This window comes from Aricia agestis, chromosome 13 (assembly GCF_905147365.1).
Source record: "Aricia agestis chromosome 13, ilAriAges1.1, whole genome shotgun sequence".
Lineage (NCBI taxonomy): Eukaryota > Metazoa > Arthropoda > Insecta > Lepidoptera > Lycaenidae > Aricia > Aricia agestis.
This window is the reverse complement of record NC_056418.1, coordinates 3,311,688-3,330,435: the sequence shown is the minus strand read 5'-3', so window position 1 is coordinate 3,330,435 and position 18,748 is coordinate 3,311,688. Positions and strand designations below refer to the sequence as shown.

Genomic DNA, 18,748 nt, shown 5'->3' with positions numbered 1-18,748 from the left:
TAGTACTGCCTTTTCGTAATATTCCCTGTTGCACCTACAACGTTACATTTAGGTTGGGTTGCACCAGACGCGTGGTTAAAGTTAAAGTTATAGTCAAAGTTATGGTTGTAGTTAAGGCAAATTTAACTCTAACCTTAACATTGACCACATAATTTGACAGAAGACGTTGCTGGTCCGACAAGGCTTTATAGTAACGTGGGCGGGGGCGCTGCAGCTGGTAAAGGAGAACTGTCAAAAATGGCGTTTTTGTATGATGACAGCGTTAGTTCCTTTTTTCGCCACGTGCATTTAAAGCCTTGTTGAGCTCTATGGTTATGGTTAAATATGGCGTCTTGATGGCGTCCATTTTTAACTTTAACTAAAGATTTGACATTTTGCATTGTAGTTAAAGTTATAGTTAAAGTTACAGTTATAGTTAAAGTAAGTTGGTGCAACGCACCTTAAGTATCATTTGAAGTGTGGACATATTTTCTCATGGTTTGGCTATTATTTAATGTTACATACTTACAGATTCTCCAGAAAAATATCCTATCAACAAAACAGTTACGATCATATTATATATTCATAAATTATTATAATTACTAAGTACTAACAGTCGAAACTACATAAATGCTTTACAAAAAGTTGTAAATTGCAGTCATTATACTAAGTATATTTAGACTATATTTGCTGTATCACTTCCTTGTTTATATTGTTGTCTATGATTTGGTAACTTAGGCCTTATGCCTTATTACTGTCATAGAAATCTGTCGGCTACCGTACGTTGCGCTTTGTTATGTAACTTATCAAGTTAGTTTGTTTGTCATTTAACATGTATTAATTATTGTCTTCTTGTGTGCATATTTTGTCATGCTTGTAACTAGTTCTGTCTGCGATGTAAAGCATATTTTCTTTTTGGATATTCTACCAAGTCCCACATACTCGTAATATAAAAATTATACTAGATGATGATGATGAATGATGATGGCATTGCGATACTTTTTAACCGACTTCCAAATAGGAATAGGTTAGAATTATATTATTTTTGGCTTTGGATATTACTTTTGAAACCACGGAAAGAATATAATTATATTTTTATCAAAACCCAACTTTGTTGGGGACAGCATCTTGTTTGTGTGACTGAAATTATTAATCGTTGGATTAAATGTAAGTATATTAGACTAAGATCTTAGTACATTATAAATGAATAAATAATACAAAATTTTTAGCAATCGAGCAGATTTCAAGGATCAAGCTACAATGTTAGAATCTGTTAGTTCAATGGAAATTTCCACGTCGTAATTTGAACTGACACTTAAAAAAAACAATGATATAAAATTGTATTTTTTCTTAAAATTAAATTTAAATACATACTAAACATACGGTAATTAAAATTATCAATGCATTTTAACTTTTATTACACCGGATCCGAGCAACGATTTTATTTCCTTCACTACGGTCACACCTAAAATTATTGTCGATATTATAATCAAAAATACAAATGTATACACATCCCACATACTGTATGTTACCCAGCTCATGTTCCTTGCTGGATTCTTAAGATGTTCTGCTCCGTTGTTCCTTATGACGTATTCGAGCCAGAAGATAGCTGTATCTAGCGGCGGGAGAGGTCTGTCCTTGAATCTTCTGGACATTTCTTTAGCTGACTTCGCGTACGTATCGTTTTTTAAGATCTCGTTTATCTTATTGTATAGATTGTCCTCGTCAATATCGTGGTAGGACATGATACAGCCGTAACCTTCGACTTTCGCGAGCAGCAGGTTGTTGTATTGGTCGCAATATATTGGCACCCCCAGAATGGGTACTCCGTTGAAAATGGCTTCCTGCGTTCCAATCAAACCTCCGTGTGATATGAACATTTTGATATTTGGATGCGCTGAAAAGAAATTTAGAAAGTTTTAGAAAATATTAGTGATTTTTTTTTGGGTTGACCTGATTCGCTCTCAAGAGGGCGCAGGTTCGATCCCAGGTCATGGCGTTTTAAAAACATAATACGGACGCCCGTACGGTAAAAAAAGTGAGTAAAAACCAAAAACATTAGTTCCTAAATGGTTTGCTTATTCATCTTTGTGGTTCATGGCTAGCAGCATTACTATTTATAGTTATTAACTGTTTGCGTCCTTTCAAATTATTTTAGCCAATTTTTGAGTATTTAGTTAATATTGATTTCCTTCCCTGTTTCAGTCCTTTTTAATAAAACCACTAAAATATCTTTATTACTCATGCAAAATCCTCATTAATTTTTGTTCCCTGTTCTCATCCTCATGAGTTTGTGGTTAAGTAATAAAGTGTAATTGCTGAGTAGTGTATAAACATTACAAAATGGTATGACACATTCATAATTAATTATTACTACCATAATAAGTCATCTGTACAATGCGCTATCAGGGAAACTCCTTCATAGGCAGAAGCCAGATTCGGTGAGGTTAATAATAATAATAATCAGGGCGAGCGAAGCGAGCTCTAGTATATCCCACAATCTGTACATTTTGCGGTACACTTTACGGAAAAACTATCACGCCTATTGATTTGTGCTTTGACATAGTAATTTTTATTTATATGTAGATGTGTTATCATCAGTCAGTCAAGGTGTGACGACGCGAGCCCTCACAAAGCTGGGCTTTTAGCTAGTAATATCTATGGACGCTTCACACCATGTCAGTCTGGCCCCGTGCTAAGTACCTGAAGGACTCGTTTTACCTGACAACGGAATACTATGGTAAAACAATGTCAACGTTGATCTTGGTGTGACTTACTCTAATAACATAATACTCGTATATCTGATATATGTCCTTGAATCAATTTTACTTATAAATTATAATACTTTAAAAGAAATTGATTTAGAAGAAGAATGTAAGTATATAAGTGGTGGACCTACGTAATTTAGTAATATTATATTAACAACAGAGCACGACGCCATTCTAGATATCCGGGATTCCCCTATGAGTAATTCCCCGTGATTATACAAATTATGATTTAACAACAACATACCCAATATTTCCTTTTGTGGCAGCCAATGTTTAATCAGAACATTATCTGGTTTATTGTCAAGCTTCTCATCTTCCCACTTCCAGAGTACATTCTGTTTTAATCTTCTGAAGACGTTGAGGAACGCGTTCTTCTTCTCCAGAGGCAGTTCAGCGCTCCTCACATTTGAGCCAAAATTGACGTACACTACACCATCTGTTGAGTTGTCCAAGAAGTACTTTATATCCTGCAACAAAACAAATAAAGATTTCAATTTAAATCTATTATATTTCGTTATTTGATTCACAATTTTCTCATTATATAAATAAAAAAAGTAATTAAGTATAAGAATTATGTAATAAAAAACAATTTGTTACTTATACAAAAAACAACATTATATTATAAAAATTTCTAAACTTACTTTAGGTAAACTCTTCGTGCTTTCTGATAGATGTAAGCCACCCACTTCTATGATATTCGGCAATAAGGCAACGGGCGTATCATAACTGGAATGTCCATTGATTAGAAATACAGATACATTTTTTTGCAACTCAATCAGGCTGGGCACAGTGTCAGCTATGTCCGGCAGATATTTTGTTATCAGAGCCTCCTGCTTCTTCAAATACCAGAATTTCCACATCACGTATTCATATGTGACAAAGTAGAAGTTTCTGAATCTTCCCCAAAATGTCTCCGGTTCTCTGACGTCCAGGAACTCTGCTATAACCGTGGACAGCTGAAGAGGATTTCCAGTGATTATGTTGTGTCTCATGCAGTTGCCGAAAGTGGTGATCAGCGCTAGAGGTGCATTGTATTTGTGGGCCAAAGCGTAAAAGGCTTCTTCGAAAAATTGCTCCACAACCACCAAGTCGAATTTGTTATCTTCTTTTAGAAAATCTTGTACAGCTGATGAGTTGAGGGCCATCTCCGTAAAAGCTAATCCTCCTCTCCAGAGGACGTGGTGATGAAAATCTTCTGCCGATATATCGACCATTGTGAAAATATTTGGTCTTTCCGTACCTAAAATATTTATATATTATATATTATATGTATCAACGCTGCAAAGTAAACAGCGTATGAATTATACAAACAGACAAAGAGACAACCGGTGTTTATTAAATTGACCGCAATATAAACGGGACTGTCAGCAAAAAGTTTTATCTTATTGGTGATAAAACAAGTTTGGCGAATTTTAAAATGATATTTAAAATGAAATCATAAGTTTAAAATGCGTTTACATAGGTTTATTCAATTTTTATCAGTAGGTCCTTGACTACTATTATATTTAAATAACTTTAGTCGACTAACTCTAAAATTCGTATTATATTAAAAGAATATTAATTTATAGAATCTGAAAGCAGATATCATATTAAATAAAATATACAATATGACTGGTGAGACATCATCAATTCTCATTATCATTATCATTATGTAATAAAATTAGGTACTTAATTTTTGACCAACTTTCCCTATAAGTAAATGAATCATGGACCCTTAGTAAATTACTATGCGACCAGCGCGGCGGCAAGCGCCCCGCGCCGCGCGCTACCCCTCCCGACGCGGATGGACACAGCGCGCGGGAGGGGTAGCGTTGGGTAAATAATTATTAAACTTTAAGCAGCTCTACATTTACTCAGTGGTCAATTAATATTATTTTAAAAGCTTTTATTTAACTTGCTCTGTATGTATGTAAGTATGCATGTTCGGGTGAAATTTTGGAACTCAATTTTGAAATAGATATCTTTAACCGATTGAGCTGAAATTTAGTATGCATGTTTAGATTGGATGACAATGCACGTTATTGTATGCGGCATCACTCTAAATCCAATATGGCCGACCATCCAAGATGGCGAAATAGTGATTTTCTATGAAGTCCTACAATATGGATATTAAATGAAAGGGCTTTTTGAGAGTAACTCGAAACCTAATGTAATGTCATTCTACATCCAATATGGCGGCTCAATGCTCATCCAAGATAGGGGAATAGTTATTTTTAATCCACTTCTGCAATATGGGTATCAAATGAAAGGGTTCATTGAGATCAACTCGGAAACGAATTTAATGTCATTCTACATCCAATATGGCGGCTCATCCAAGATAGGGGAATAGTTATTTTTAATGCATTTCCGCAATATGGGTATCAAATGAAAGGGATTATTGAGAGTAACTGTGTGAGAGAGAGACGTGTCGTGTCGTGTCGTAAAGTGTCGTGAAGTGTCGCGTAGTGTCGTGTCGTGTCGTGTCGTGTCGTGTCGTGTCGTATCGTGTCGTGCCTTGTTATATCAAGTCAAAACCAGTCGGGCATTTAGCATTAGAAAATGCCTGGTTGAATCAGCGTTGAATGGTTTTTGTTAAGCGATATTTAATTTTTTAGTCGTAAAATTAAGTACGATTTCTTAAAGACTTAAATTAAGTTAATCAGATTTTCACAAATTTTTGAAACAAAACAAACTAAGTAAGTATAATCAAGGAGACTTAAGAAATCTAGTCAGAGATTTAACTAAAAAACAAAAAAAAAATTATATGCAAAAAACTTTTTGAAAAAAAAGCTTTAATTTAAATACTTACTTACTGTAAAAAAAGAAAATAAATTTCCCCTTAAAAATTCTAACTATTAAGTTATAACCTCAATATATTATACAATTTGCATGATAATAAAAGCTTGTCGCGAGACTTAACAATCTGTCAATATTAAATTACTTTAATAAAATAAAAAATATAATATCAGTTTACTCAGTTATATTGGCACTTACTAGTTTGTTATTTACAAATCACGCGACAAGCTTTTATTATCATGCAAATTGTATAATATATTGAGTTTATAACTTAATAGTTAGAATTTTTAAGGGGAAATTTATTTTCTTTTTTTAGAGTAAGTATTTAAATAAAAGCTTTTTTTCAAAAAGTTTTTTGCTTATAATTTTTTCTAATTAGCAATGATATGCTATATAATCTTGTTATATTTTGGTCTTCCAGGTAGGTACTTACTGTATTTTAAAAAATTACTGCGCATGAAAATGTTCTCCATCAAGCTAATAATTCAAAATCGAATTGATTGATTAAAATTATCGTTCATAATCGTTAAATAAATTGACATGACCACTGACCAGATAATCTAATAAACGTCATTTAATTATACCTTTTCTTGATTATCTCTTTTTAGGCTGGCCGTTTAGACACGTTTTCCGTATTCGATTTCCTATTGTGGAATTATGATTTGGAATTCCGTGTGACTAGCGCCAACGTTCGTTTTCGGCGAACGCGCCGGCTTGCACTTGAAACGTACGTGCGGAATTCGTTCCATTCGAAAAAGACCAAACGTGAGCGTTAGTTAATGTATTTTCTACTGATTCCATGCATCCGGATTTCTGAATACGGAAAATGAATTCGGAAATTGAATGCGGAAAACGTGTGTATGTCGCCACCCTTAACTGCATTATGTCACACTAATTTATTATCCTTTCTTAAACTGTGAAACTTGTATTGTGGAATATTTTTTGTATTTTACGTCGTTTTTATTACATAGCTATTATTATATTATTCTTAAATGAGAACTACATATTTATTAAAATGAAAAACTGCAGTTTATTTTGTAAGTAGTGTTTTGCCTTAATAGAGTCGTGTCGAATGTAGTCAAATTATAATCGGGCAGAACTGTATACTGATACTTAATAATATTATTATTATAAATACGAAAGTGTGTCTGTCTGTCTGTTACCTCTTCATGCCCAAACCGCTGAACCGATTATTCTGAAAGGTATGGAGATACTTTGAGTCCCGGGAAAGGACATAGTATACTTTTTATTCTGGAAAAATGTACAGTTCCCGCGCGATAAACGCACAATCATACCTAATAATTATTAGCTTTTGATTAACTTATTGAAGCAGAAAATTTACTAGCAGGATTATTTTTTTCGCTTATTATCGAAACAAATCGGAAACTGAAGCTATTTTAACGAAAGTCAGCATAGATGTCCACGAGAATCATCTACTTTTATTGTGAATTACGGTACTATAAATAATTTTACGGGTTTTCTCATACCCAATATATCCCAAATCTTCTTGTCATCTACCATGACTTCTCTGTAGTTGTGCGGTGGATTCTCCTCCTTGTTGGCTGTGATCACGGTCACATTGTGACCACGTCTGGCCAGCTCCAGCCCGACCGGTCGCAGCATTATGTAGTGAGAGATCGACGTGAAGGGAATCACATACAATATGTTCGCCGGCTCCACATATTGTAACAAGCTCGCTAGTAAACATAGAAAGATCTGAAAAGAAGTGATTTTTTAAGTTTCGGCAGTCTAGATTAACGTTTTTTTTATGAAATAAGGGGGCAAACGAGCAAACGGGTCATACATGATAGAAAGCAACTTCCGTCGCCCATGGACACTCGCAGCATCAGAAGAGCTGCAGGTGCGTTGCCGGCCTTTTAAGAGGGAATAGGGTAATGGGGGAGGGTAGGGAAGGGAAGGGAATAGGGGAGGGTAGAGAAGGGAATGGGGTTGGGGATTGGGCCTCCGGTAAACTCACTCACTCGGCACAACACAGCGCAATCGCTGTTTCACGCCGGTTTTCTGTGAGAACGTGGTATTTCTCCGGTCCATTCGTGCCGAAGCATGGCTCTCCCACGTTTGCTCTAGGTTAAAATATAAGCGCCGCAACTCTGCTGCGCCAACATTATTGTTTATCGCGCGGAAATCGTACCGGGATTAAAAGTGTCCTTTGAACTTTCCCGGTACTGAAAGTATCTCCATGCCAACACAACAGACAGATGGAGAGATACGTGACTTTTGCATTTATAAAATTAAGACTTATGGATCATATCATTTCTTTCGTTTCTCGTGTTTATAAAAAGAAAAGCATAATATTCACAATTTAACACACGGCCAGTGCCGTAAACAGTCTTATTCGCGCCCTGTGCGAGTTTCAATAACTGCGCCCTTGTTTTTTTAGATATTATAGGTGTCCAGAGCAATGCTATGTATAGGCCTCTCTGATGGCCAATCTTGCACCCCCCAGAGCCTACGCCCTGTGCCTGGGCACCGGTGGCACCGCCCTATTTACGGCACTGCACACGGTACCACAACTTGCAAAGTTCAAAGTTGTAATCATTGCGCAAGTGGGTCTCGACCAAAAGAATATATTTTCCATCATAAATAAATAAATGCATGCTATCTCGACAGCATACCTATGGTAAAAAAAAAGAAAAACATCTGTTTGTTGCTAACCGGAAAGTCTTTAAGACGGATGCACTGTATTAAAATTTTAATCAATATTCTGCAGAAGATAAAAATTAATTGGTGATTGACTTTTTCCTATAGCTATGTCCACACTGTGCACTTTCATCTTCAATTTTCATTTTTCGTCATCAACTTTCATAATGGTGCATTCAATAGTTGAATGCGTCAAGGAACGCAACGCCAATATTGTCATTTTTGAAGTTTTGGATACGGTCAGAGGGCATGCGTCGCGGGCATGCCTCACGTTCAATATTGACTGCGCTATAACGCATGCCCTTGACGAACAGAAAAAGGCACAGTGTGGACAAAGCTTATTTAAAACATTACGTTACTCTTCACGACGCGGTGCTACGTTACCGTAGAAGGCGTCTCAGCCGTAGCTGCGACCGTAGCGATGACAAGCATGACAGGAAAAGCGCTCTAGTCGGAGCCGAGGGCGCTACTAGTATAAAGTAGTATATCACTTCATCACTGCATATTATAAAACAAAGTCGCTTTTTTCCCTCATGCCCCTTTGTTCCCTTTAATCTTTAAAACTACGCAACGGATTTTGATGCGGATGAAGCCGCATCAAAATACAAATTGCCAATTCGGGTATCCGTATGTGTTATGAAGACGGCATTTTTTTTGAGTTCCCAGCATTGTTCTCATAGAAAAAGTTGTTCATTTTGACGGGCTCATTTGATGGTTTCAAGGATAACGGTGTTTACACTAACACACTGTTACATAAGCTTTATTTATCTAGAAGCCTTAGTAACTTGTTAAAAAAAACATATTTTGCTAGGAACGAAAATAGATTTAGCTGTTTTTGTTACAGCGTTTCATATTTTTTACCCACATTTTATGTTGTTGGGATAAAAAAATTATCAGCATGCGGTCTATGATAAAACACTTTTTTGCTCGATGTAAAACATAATATTTTGCAAACATCACGCAGGCGGCAGGACATAGGTCATCATAGTCGGGGTATGTGTTTAAATAATTTATTAATACTTACAAGACGTAGAGATTCAATTAACTTAAATATTAGTGAGAATGGAAATAAAACTTTATTTTATTTATTTATTTAAGGTCGCTTTAACATCAGGGTCATTAGCGACCACAACAAAGAATACATTACAGAAGACTTAAATACATTTGTATAAATTTATTATTTTCAAAATTTTTAGAGTTTTAATACATCCATTTTCATCATTTAAACATTCTTTTAGATCGGTAGGTAATTTACAATAGCTTTTTTCAACATTATAGGATAAACATTCAACAAGGAGGTGAAAAACAGAAAGAAAACATCAACATTTGCATTTGCTTTTTTCAGTCTTAGTAATATTGTGAATATGGGTGATGTTTGTATGTCCAATTCGCAATCTGGTTATAACTACTTGATCATTTCTACACGAAAAGTGGGCAGGAACTTTATCAAATATAGAATTTCTAATAGAAAATTATTTAGAGACATTGCCTGATTTCCAATTAATGTCCCAATTGCATTTAATTTTGTACTTTATATATTTCTTTATGTCTGAATATTATGTAACTTTATTTGTACATTCAATATTATTTCATTAATTGTGTTATAATATAATTTTAATTCTACATTTAGATACTTTGGAATCCATATAATTTTAAAATTGTAATTATTTTACAAAAGGCTTATAATCCTAAATTTTAAGTCCATGATGATAGGATCCTTGTTTTTAAGATTTAAAATGGCAGTTAAATATGATTTTGACGTAGTAAAAATAATATATTTTTGTTGAGAGAAACTTTCAGAAATGATTTGAAAAGTTTTAATCAAACCCATTGCATCTGAACTAAAAACTGAAAAAATGTCCAAAAGTTTGTATCTATATTTATTGTTTTTATTAAAACAGAACAGCTTGGTTGACTTTTTGTGGTGAAGCCATAAGTATACCTATATCTTTTCTTAATCAGAAAAGGTATTCATAAATTCATGAAATAAATCTTTAGATGCTATTTCTTCTTCGTTTACTAATTCAAAACTTACTGGAATCTCATAATTATGCCATGGGCAAAAAGGTGATAAACGTTCAGTAAAAATTGGAAGTAAAATAATATTTAAATCTTTTATATGTTTAGCGGCTCGAATACGTATTCGTATAAACAATGGTTGCCGTCAGTCTCGAGTTGTAATAATTTACTATTATAATATTTTATTCAACAAATGCATACTTATCAATATAATAAGTACCCAGTAGCCGATTCTCAGACCCACTGAATATGCATATAAAATTTGGTTAAAATCAGTAAAGCCGTTTCGGAGGAGTACGCGGCCTAACATTGTGACACGAGAATTTTATATATTATAAGATTTTATCATAGTGTATGCAGTATGTAACAAAACTGAGTGATATTACTTTAGGGTGTGTTTACTCATGATGCTAGAGGGCTGGTTCACTCCATACAAATCACAAAATAAAATTTCCTCTTTCAGGGCTGCTTTCACCGTGAATTCTGTGTGTGAACTCAGTGCTAGTATAACTATAAGGGCCTGTTTCACCACTTTCTGATAAAGTGCCTAATAGGCTATTCACAACTTTTTTGACAAATTCTCCATACTTGATCTGTCAAGTTAATTGGTGGATCAGGAAGTGGTGAAACAGGCCCTAAAAATCTCGTTAGAATTTAAAATAAAAATAATAAGCATACATTTTGTATTGTGTACCTGCATTATTATGTTATGTAACTTTGAACTATTTATTCATACCTATTATTAGAATTATATTATATTATTATTAAAAACTTTTTAATCGCTTCAAAGAATTTTGATCAACAATATTTTTTGGATAAAAACTATAATAAGAATTAAATAAAAGAGCAATACGTACCATATTTGCAATTAAAAAAATAAAATTAAAGTTTATAACACATCCTCACAGGTTAAGGCAGTTGTGATAACTGCAACATACGGATAGCAGGCAGCTAATATAAGATGTTACTGAGCATAAAATATTATCATCAGCAGTACCTGTGCTATGGTGCAGTGAACGCCTCCGTGGTCTAGTGGTATAGAGCGCGGCTCTTGACTCGGAGGTCATTCGTTTTATTCCCGTGTTGGAAACATGTTATTTCCGAGTTTGGTTAGGACAATTCAGGCTCATCACCTGATTGTGTGACAAGTAAGATGATCCATGCGTCGGATGGGCATGTAGAAAGTCGGTCCTGCGCCTGATCTCTCACCGGTCGTGTCGGTCTTCCGTCCCACTGGGTTATGAGAGTAAAGGAATAGAGAGTGCTATTGTGTTCTGCGCACAAACTTGGGCACTATAAAATAATTACTCCTGCGTAGCTGGCCTGGTTTCGATGAAACCGGCCACCGTCACCGAAACCGGTGTGGGAGCTATTATTATTATGGTGCAGTGGGGAAGATGTGCAGGTTTAAAATATACAATCCGTGGATACTTAGGAAGAATTCTTCACCACCGTATACAATTATAATTATTATTTTTCTATGGACGCTTGAAACCTCGTCTGTCTGGCCCCGTGGTAAGTACTGAAGGACTTGTTTTACTGGTACCAGACAACGGAAATATATTTAATACTTTATACTATACAATTCATATTATATTTAAGATTTTTATTATAAATGGATGCTGTTAAACGTTCGTATACCAATTTATAACCTCCTCTTTTTTGTAAATCGGTTAAAAATATTATTTACGCAAGCATGGATTATGCAACTAGCAGTTGTACCTTTTTAGGGTTGCGTACCCAAAGGCTAAAAACGTCTGTAATATGTCTGTCGCCTGGCTTTATCTCAAGAACCGCTATAGCTGACTTCTGAAATGTTCACAGGTTGTGTATTTCAGATGTTACAATAACTAAACTTAAAATAAAATTAATATTTAAAGAAACTTCCATAAAATTAAAAACAAATATATTTAGAGTTGCCATTTTCTTCGTAATCAATAATGGCAACATGTAGGTACTTGAAATGCTCACAAAATACTTCATTATATTATATTTTGTACTTAATTAAATGATAGTAAAAGTTAAATAAAAGTAAATATTTAAGGAATCCCACACAAAAAACATAATTTTGTGCCAACTTTTGCTCTAAAACGGTACGGAACTCTTGCTGCACAAATGCGACTCGCACTTGGCCGATTTTTAGTTGATTTGAACAATGATAGGTCAAGCTTCATACAAAAAAAAACTGGTTAATACATTTTCAACTTTTTATTATGGTTTAATAAATATTTTCTAACTATTATAGGCTTCGTATTCAGCTGCACGAGTTGGAGTGTGACTATACTATGTATCACACCATTTTATTTTTTGTCTCTATCAGGACCACATAGACCAGGACTCAACAGAAAATTTTCATCATTTGTTCATTTCCAGCACCTTCACATCCACAATCTCTGAAGGTATTTTGACAGGCAAAGGTACTGCATATTGAAATTCACTGTAAGTCTCACTTCTTAATATTTTTTTTTAATTTTGATGATTTCGGAAAAATGACGCATTTCTTGCCCACATGAATACGTCCTTTAGGACAGCGCCTGGCTATGAGGATATGTCTACGTGTCCTCCGTAGGTGACCAACTGTATCCACCATTAGACCTGCAAGAAGTCTAACTGTATCAGACACGTCGCCGGTTCCCTGTCCGCCGGCAGTCAGTGTCCTGGTCGGATCGCTGGGGAGCTCCAACGTGTGGTGAGGTCTGTCGAGCGACCGGTCGGACGATCCGGTCGAGTCGACGCCGCTCAGTGGGAGACAGAGCGCCAGGTGGAGTGTACTCGACACCAGCAGCAGCAGGCACAGTGATGATGACGGGAACATGTTGAGTGTTGACTGCAGAAGCGTCGGCATGAGGATGATGTAGATTCAAAACAGCAGCGGTTTATATAGTTCTCATGTATTAATCACAATTCGCTTCATCCTGCTCGTGATATGCCCTATATGTATACAACAGTTATTCAATTCAATTAATTTAATTCATAACATAATAATATAGTAATCGTGACGTATCATCCCGTTTTCCCCACAACATGGCTTACACTCAAGAATTTCGTCACACAATACGTAATACTACATACATTGTTTATATTATTTTATCCTAACGTAATTGTATTCAGCGTTGCCAGACATCCCGATTTTGGCGGGCCGATTTTTTCATCTAAATTAAATGTCCCGTGCGGGACAGGCTCAGTACCGCTTTTCGGGAAAAGCCCGAACGTACCTGCAGCGTGCTGAGAAAGAAACTGCGTAATGGAGATATTAGAGTGTAGGAGGTAGAGGGGTGGATTTTCTTTGGCTACTTTAGCTATCTATTATCACGTAAACGTTATTTTAACGCAAATAAAAAGAAAAAAATTCAAAAAACTTTTGATTTTATACCTTTTTTACTTTGTCCGGCTTTTGACTGAAGAATCCCGCTTTTTCATTCAAAAAGTTCCAAAGTCCCGACTTGCCGCAAAAAAATCTGGCAACGCTGATTGTATTATTGTCGACGACCTTATTTGGTTCTTTTACCTTAATGGATGTCTCAATATTATAATGAAAACGTTATAATATTATGACGATTTACTGGCTGACTTGGCAAACGTTGTAATGCCATATACGTTACTTTTGGTATGAAAAATAAACATTAAGATCTACCCAATAAGTTGAGAAGATAATGCATTTTGAAAATATTGCGGTGGCAATGCTGCGCTACAATATTAAGGAGATAGTGTTTCACGACTATGTTGTGTTTGGATTCAGGAACCTAAATTATATTACTATTATTATTATAAGCCTGAACTGTAACAATGCTGGGCAAATGCCTCCCCTAAAGACTTCCATCTTTCACTGTCCTGAGCCACCGAAGGCCAGCTTATCTGGTATGCCTCGGGCTCTTTACTCACGTCATCTTTTTCTGGCCTCAGTGGCAGCATCTGTCTTCGGGTACCTACTCTGTTAAGATTCTTACCCAGCGGTTGAAATTTACTAAAGGTCAACGTGACCGCTCAGTCCCACATTAGCCTAGCAGCCTTATTGATACCTACATCATATTAAAGTCAATCATCTAAATCTAAACATAATTATATATTTTGGATTCCAAATTCGGCAACCGAAATTCAGCAACCTATTTAGGTTTAACATTATTATGGAGACAATATTTGATTGCCTTATATAGAATTTTAGAGGAAAATAGCAACGTGAGTTGTGACGTCGGGACTTGCTCGCATAATATAAAGACAATTCAATCAGAACTTCGTCATTCACACACCGCAACGCACGCTGTTCAGTCAACATGTGTTCCGTGTCATCATCACTGTGCTTGCTGCTGCTGGTGTCGAGTTCACTCCACCTGTCGCTCTGTCTCCCACTGGGCCGCGTCGACTCGACCGGATCGTCCGAGCTGTCGCTCGACAGATCTAGCGACGCGTCGAACCTCGCCAGCGACGTCGTGACCGAGAAACTGATTGCCAGGAAACCGGGCACCGGCGCCGCTATTGCAACAGATGGACTGCTTGCAGCCAGCGATATCGCACGGACACTGACTGCCAGGGGACAGAGAACCGGTGGCGTATCTGTTGTTGATGGACTTCCTACGGATTTGCTGGTGGATGCAAATACTCACCGACGTAGAGTAAGAAGAGCAGCAATAAGTGGCTCTAAATGCCCTGGAGGAGGAATCCGCAGAGGTTCTTACTGCATAAAAATATTAGTTAAGAAGTAAGAATAACAATTATAAATTTGTGACCCCATGTGATATACCCTGGTGGTTGTGGCGAAAATGTCTTCAAAGAAGATCGTTCAGTAAAACGAAAAGAGCGCCCTGACTGATATGAAGGAATAATCGTTAAGTTGATACAGTCAGTCCCACAGAACCTCAATTTGGAACATTAATAAAAGAAAAGAATAAAAACCTAATAAAGACTTTGAAATGAATTAAAAACAGACTTTTTGTATTTTACTTACAACCTGCTTGTCCCACCCATTATAATGAATTGAGGCAACGGTCTTTATTCATTATAAAAATATCCATGCAACGGCATTTGTCACGAATATTTCGTCGTATCCTACGAATAAGGGCGCCCTGGTCACTATGGCTTTTTATTTTTTATGCCTATTTGAAGCGGAATCAGCGCCCCCAATGCGGGGGAAGAGAACTAAATTTGACGTAACCACAACCAATAACAACAGTTGTCATCACTAGTATTAGTTCCAAGTGCTCTAACTTTTGCTATCAGCGCCAATATGGCAACTTTCAAACATCATTTTTACGTCATATTTAGTTCTCTTCCGCCGCATTAAGGCGCTGATTCCGCTTCAAATAGGCACAAAAAATAGCTGTCATTTCAAAGGGTATCATAAGTCCAGTGTACATGTATAATGGAGGTCAGTGGTTTCCTCCGATTAGACAAAATTTTTAGATCCATGATAATATAACTATCTTATAATATACTAGATGTCCCGCGCGGCTTCGCCCGCATAAATTAGGATTTTTACAGAAACCGTACATTTTCCCATAAAAAATAGCTTATATCCCTACTCCCTTCACTTGGTCTACTCTATATTTGTGCTTAATATTGCCATAAAAATTGCACCAGTCTGACGACGCGCGAGCTGGACACTGAGAGGCTTTGGGCGAGGAACTGGCGACACAGCCGCAGATGGACTACCTATTAATTTACTGGTGAATGCAGTAACTGATCGACTTAGGACAAGAAGTAACATTGGAACCAATAACTGCTGTAAAGATCGTGTCCGCGTAGTTCGCTTTTGAGTTATTCGTAAGAAATAAGAATTACGCTGCGATAAATATTCTGTTATACTCGTAATATTATTACTGTCACATTAATTATTAAATAACTGTCTGTGAATAATTGTGAATATAAAAAAAAATCTGGTTGAATATAATCTACGAATAATAAAAACTATAATAAATAAAAAATTGGTTTAAATAATATATTAAAAGATAGTTATATTATTATGGATCTAAAAATTTTGTCTAATCGGAGGAAACCACTGACCTCCATTATACAAGTACGCTGGACTTATGATACCCTTTGAAATGATAGCTATTTTTTGTGCCTATTTGAAGCGGAATCAGCGCCTTAATGCGGCGGAAGAGAACTAAATCTGACGTAAAAATGATGTTTGAAAGTCGCCATATTGGCGCTGATAGCAGTAGTTAGAGCACTTGGAACTAATACTAGTGATGACAACTGTTGTTATTGGTTGTGATTACGTCAAATTTAGTTCTCTTCCCCCGCATTGGGGGCGCTGATTCCGCACATTTGTTATTGGTTGTGGTTACGTCAAATTTAGATCTGTTCCCCCGCATTGGGGGACGTTGATTCCGCTTCAAATAGGCACAAAAAGCACGTGGGTATCATAATGGAATAATGGAGGTCAGTGGAGGAATCTAAATGCCACTATCAACTTGGCCTATTGCCAGTTTTTTAATCAAAATGACAGAGTGTTTTCTCTTTTATAAATACGAGGAACTGGGGAGAAAATTATATTGAAGATACGTTGAAATTTATTATTTTTATGAAAAAAAAAACACGTTATTTCTGAATATAATATATTTTAAACAGAAATACTTGTATAACAATCATAGACATTTTTTTAAGAAATCTAATATACTACACAATAATTATTGTGTATAATTGTGTAGAAAACATTTAATTGCTCTTACATTAAAACATGCATAATATCATTCTTGTCACAGAGCTAATAACATTAATGTAGGTATTATTTAAGCACGAACGAAACGGCTATATTACTATTAGGATGAAACCGCACTAGAGCGACTATTAGAGAAATTTTCGTAGAGAAAGACCTAAATATTTAAACATATTTTGGATCGATTGGACCCTGTACCTTTTTTTAATTAATTATTATTATTAGTTCTGTAACACCTATCTTTATAAGTTATAACATTAAATTTATTTTGGTACATGTACGACTTAATGAGATCAGTTTAATATTACAATTATTATATCTAATATTCCCGTGTCGTTCAGTACTGTTTGTATGAAACTCCCTACCGCAACGAACACCAATCAAAATTGTTACGTATTTACTTCGCCTCGGAAAACTGCGCTTACGGCTCGTTGTCTCCGCGCTTACGGCACATATTAAGAGGAAACGCGGGTGCAGTAGAATTTAACCGAATAAACTATTGCCATCACGCTTCACCCTGCGCCGGCACGTGTATTGTGACAGAGACAGATACAGTAAATCGAGGCAACGTGGACTACGTTACCTCGATTTACTGTATCTGTTCCTCCTTCAAAATAGAGCCTATCTAATTATTGATTTTTTTAATATCTTCAGGACGAGTGAATCTACGCCTCTACTTTTTTATTTCACCTTAAAGATCTTTCAAATTTGTTTTATGGTCGGTGGATTGGCGGGGTACGGGGCATTCATTTTTTTTTTTGCGATTTTTGATGGTTCATATTTTTTTATTTATTGGAAAATTTTGAAAAAATCGATCGTAGAGACTAGAGGCATAGATTTAACAGATACCAATATTGTATGAAAATATCATTATGTAATCTAGACGAATTGTCCAGGGAGTAAATTGGGGAATACGTTTATATGGAAAAACAGTGTTAGCGTACCCTCATAATGAACAGATACTACGATTACGGCTCTTCTGCTACTCTTGCCCCTGCCACAACTTAAGTTTGGATTCAAACGTCAGCCAGCAGTCGAGCCGTAAGCGCAGAGTCGCCTAGCCGTAGCCGAGTTGACGTTAGAGTCTGATTACAGGATGTATGTAATCAGTGATGTATAATAAAAAGTTACACTGACAAATCGAAATGACCGAGAGTGCTGTCTCTTCACTCTGCTCAGTAGGATCAGGCCTTTAGGTTGACGCGTCGGCACGGCGAGAAGATGCAATGCCATTTTTGAGGTCATAAGTGTGACCTTAAAATAATGCCAGCAACTTTTGAATTGAGGTTTTAGCCCGGCCGCACATTGTCCGAATTCTGATCAGAAACAGTTGAATTTCGCCGGACCGCCACCCCGCACACTATCCGAAATATCCTTCCGGCGAGTTTGAGCTCACTCGGCTCAGTACAAAATGTAAGAGACAGCGCGGACGTTCAACTGTTTCGTATCAAAAATTTCGGACAATGTGCGGCCGGGCTTAGTCGTGGGGTTTGTAAAGCGTCTCACACATTATTCCTATTGGCAGTGTCAGATACGCATTAATCTACAAAGCCGACCCAAATTATTTTTTTTTTTATAAACTGTAAGTATTAAAAATATTTGAAGCATTGGACATACATTTTTACTTTAATAAATGCTATTACTTAAATAACTAGTTGTTTTCTTATAATATTTTATTATAAGAAAATTCTAATATTATTTTATCTCCTATAGTACTTATAGTAGATTAGGTATCTTACCGGGAATTTGATCAAGAGTCATAAAATAAGCATAATATTCTATCTGTCAAAGAAATATAGAGAAAGAAGTGAGTAAAAATAAACCTTCCGGCAGGGTGCAATTAAACCTTCCGGCCAAATTTCGATGTATCGATCCTTGTTAAAAATAAATA

The 18,748-nt window shown here is 36.0% G+C and overlaps 2 protein-coding genes across 2 annotated transcripts in view; both read right to left on the bottom strand.

The window, feature by feature from the left end:
• Positions 1-1,376: 1,376 nt before the first annotated feature.
• Positions 1,377-11,118, bottom strand: LOC121733306 (UDP-glycosyltransferase UGT5-like). Its single transcript, XM_042123521.1, has 5 exons — positions 11,060-11,118; positions 7,010-7,238; positions 3,389-3,987; positions 2,992-3,214; positions 1,377-1,876 (listed from the first exon to the last, which is right to left on the bottom strand). Exons 1-5 carry the CDS (start codon positions 11,060-11,062, stop codon positions 1,377-1,379), a joined length of 1,554 nt encoding a protein of 517 aa, XP_041979455.1. The 5' UTR covers positions 11,063-11,118.
• A 7,550-nt stretch (positions 11,119-18,668) lies between these two features.
• The window catches only part of LOC121733238 (G-protein coupled receptor Mth2-like), a 60,265-nt gene continuing 60,185 nt past the window's right edge, over positions 18,669-18,748 (bottom strand). The window contains exon 9 of the transcript XR_006036531.1: positions 18,669-18,680. The gene's annotated coding sequence lies outside the window, so the exon portion shown is untranslated. The remainder of the gene's footprint in view (positions 18,681-18,748) is intronic.

Excerpts from the sequence above, each read along its gene's own strand:
- LOC121733306 (XM_042123521.1), bottom strand. Across the intron at positions 3,215-3,388 it reads GCACGAAGAGTTTACCTAAA|GATATAAAGTACTTCTTGGA; the intron begins GTAAGTTTAGAA and ends GTTTTGTTGCAG. Across the intron at positions 1,877-2,991 it reads GCCACAAAAGGAAATATTGG|CGCATCCAAATATCAAAATG; the intron begins GTATGTTGTTGT and ends ATTTCTTTTCAG.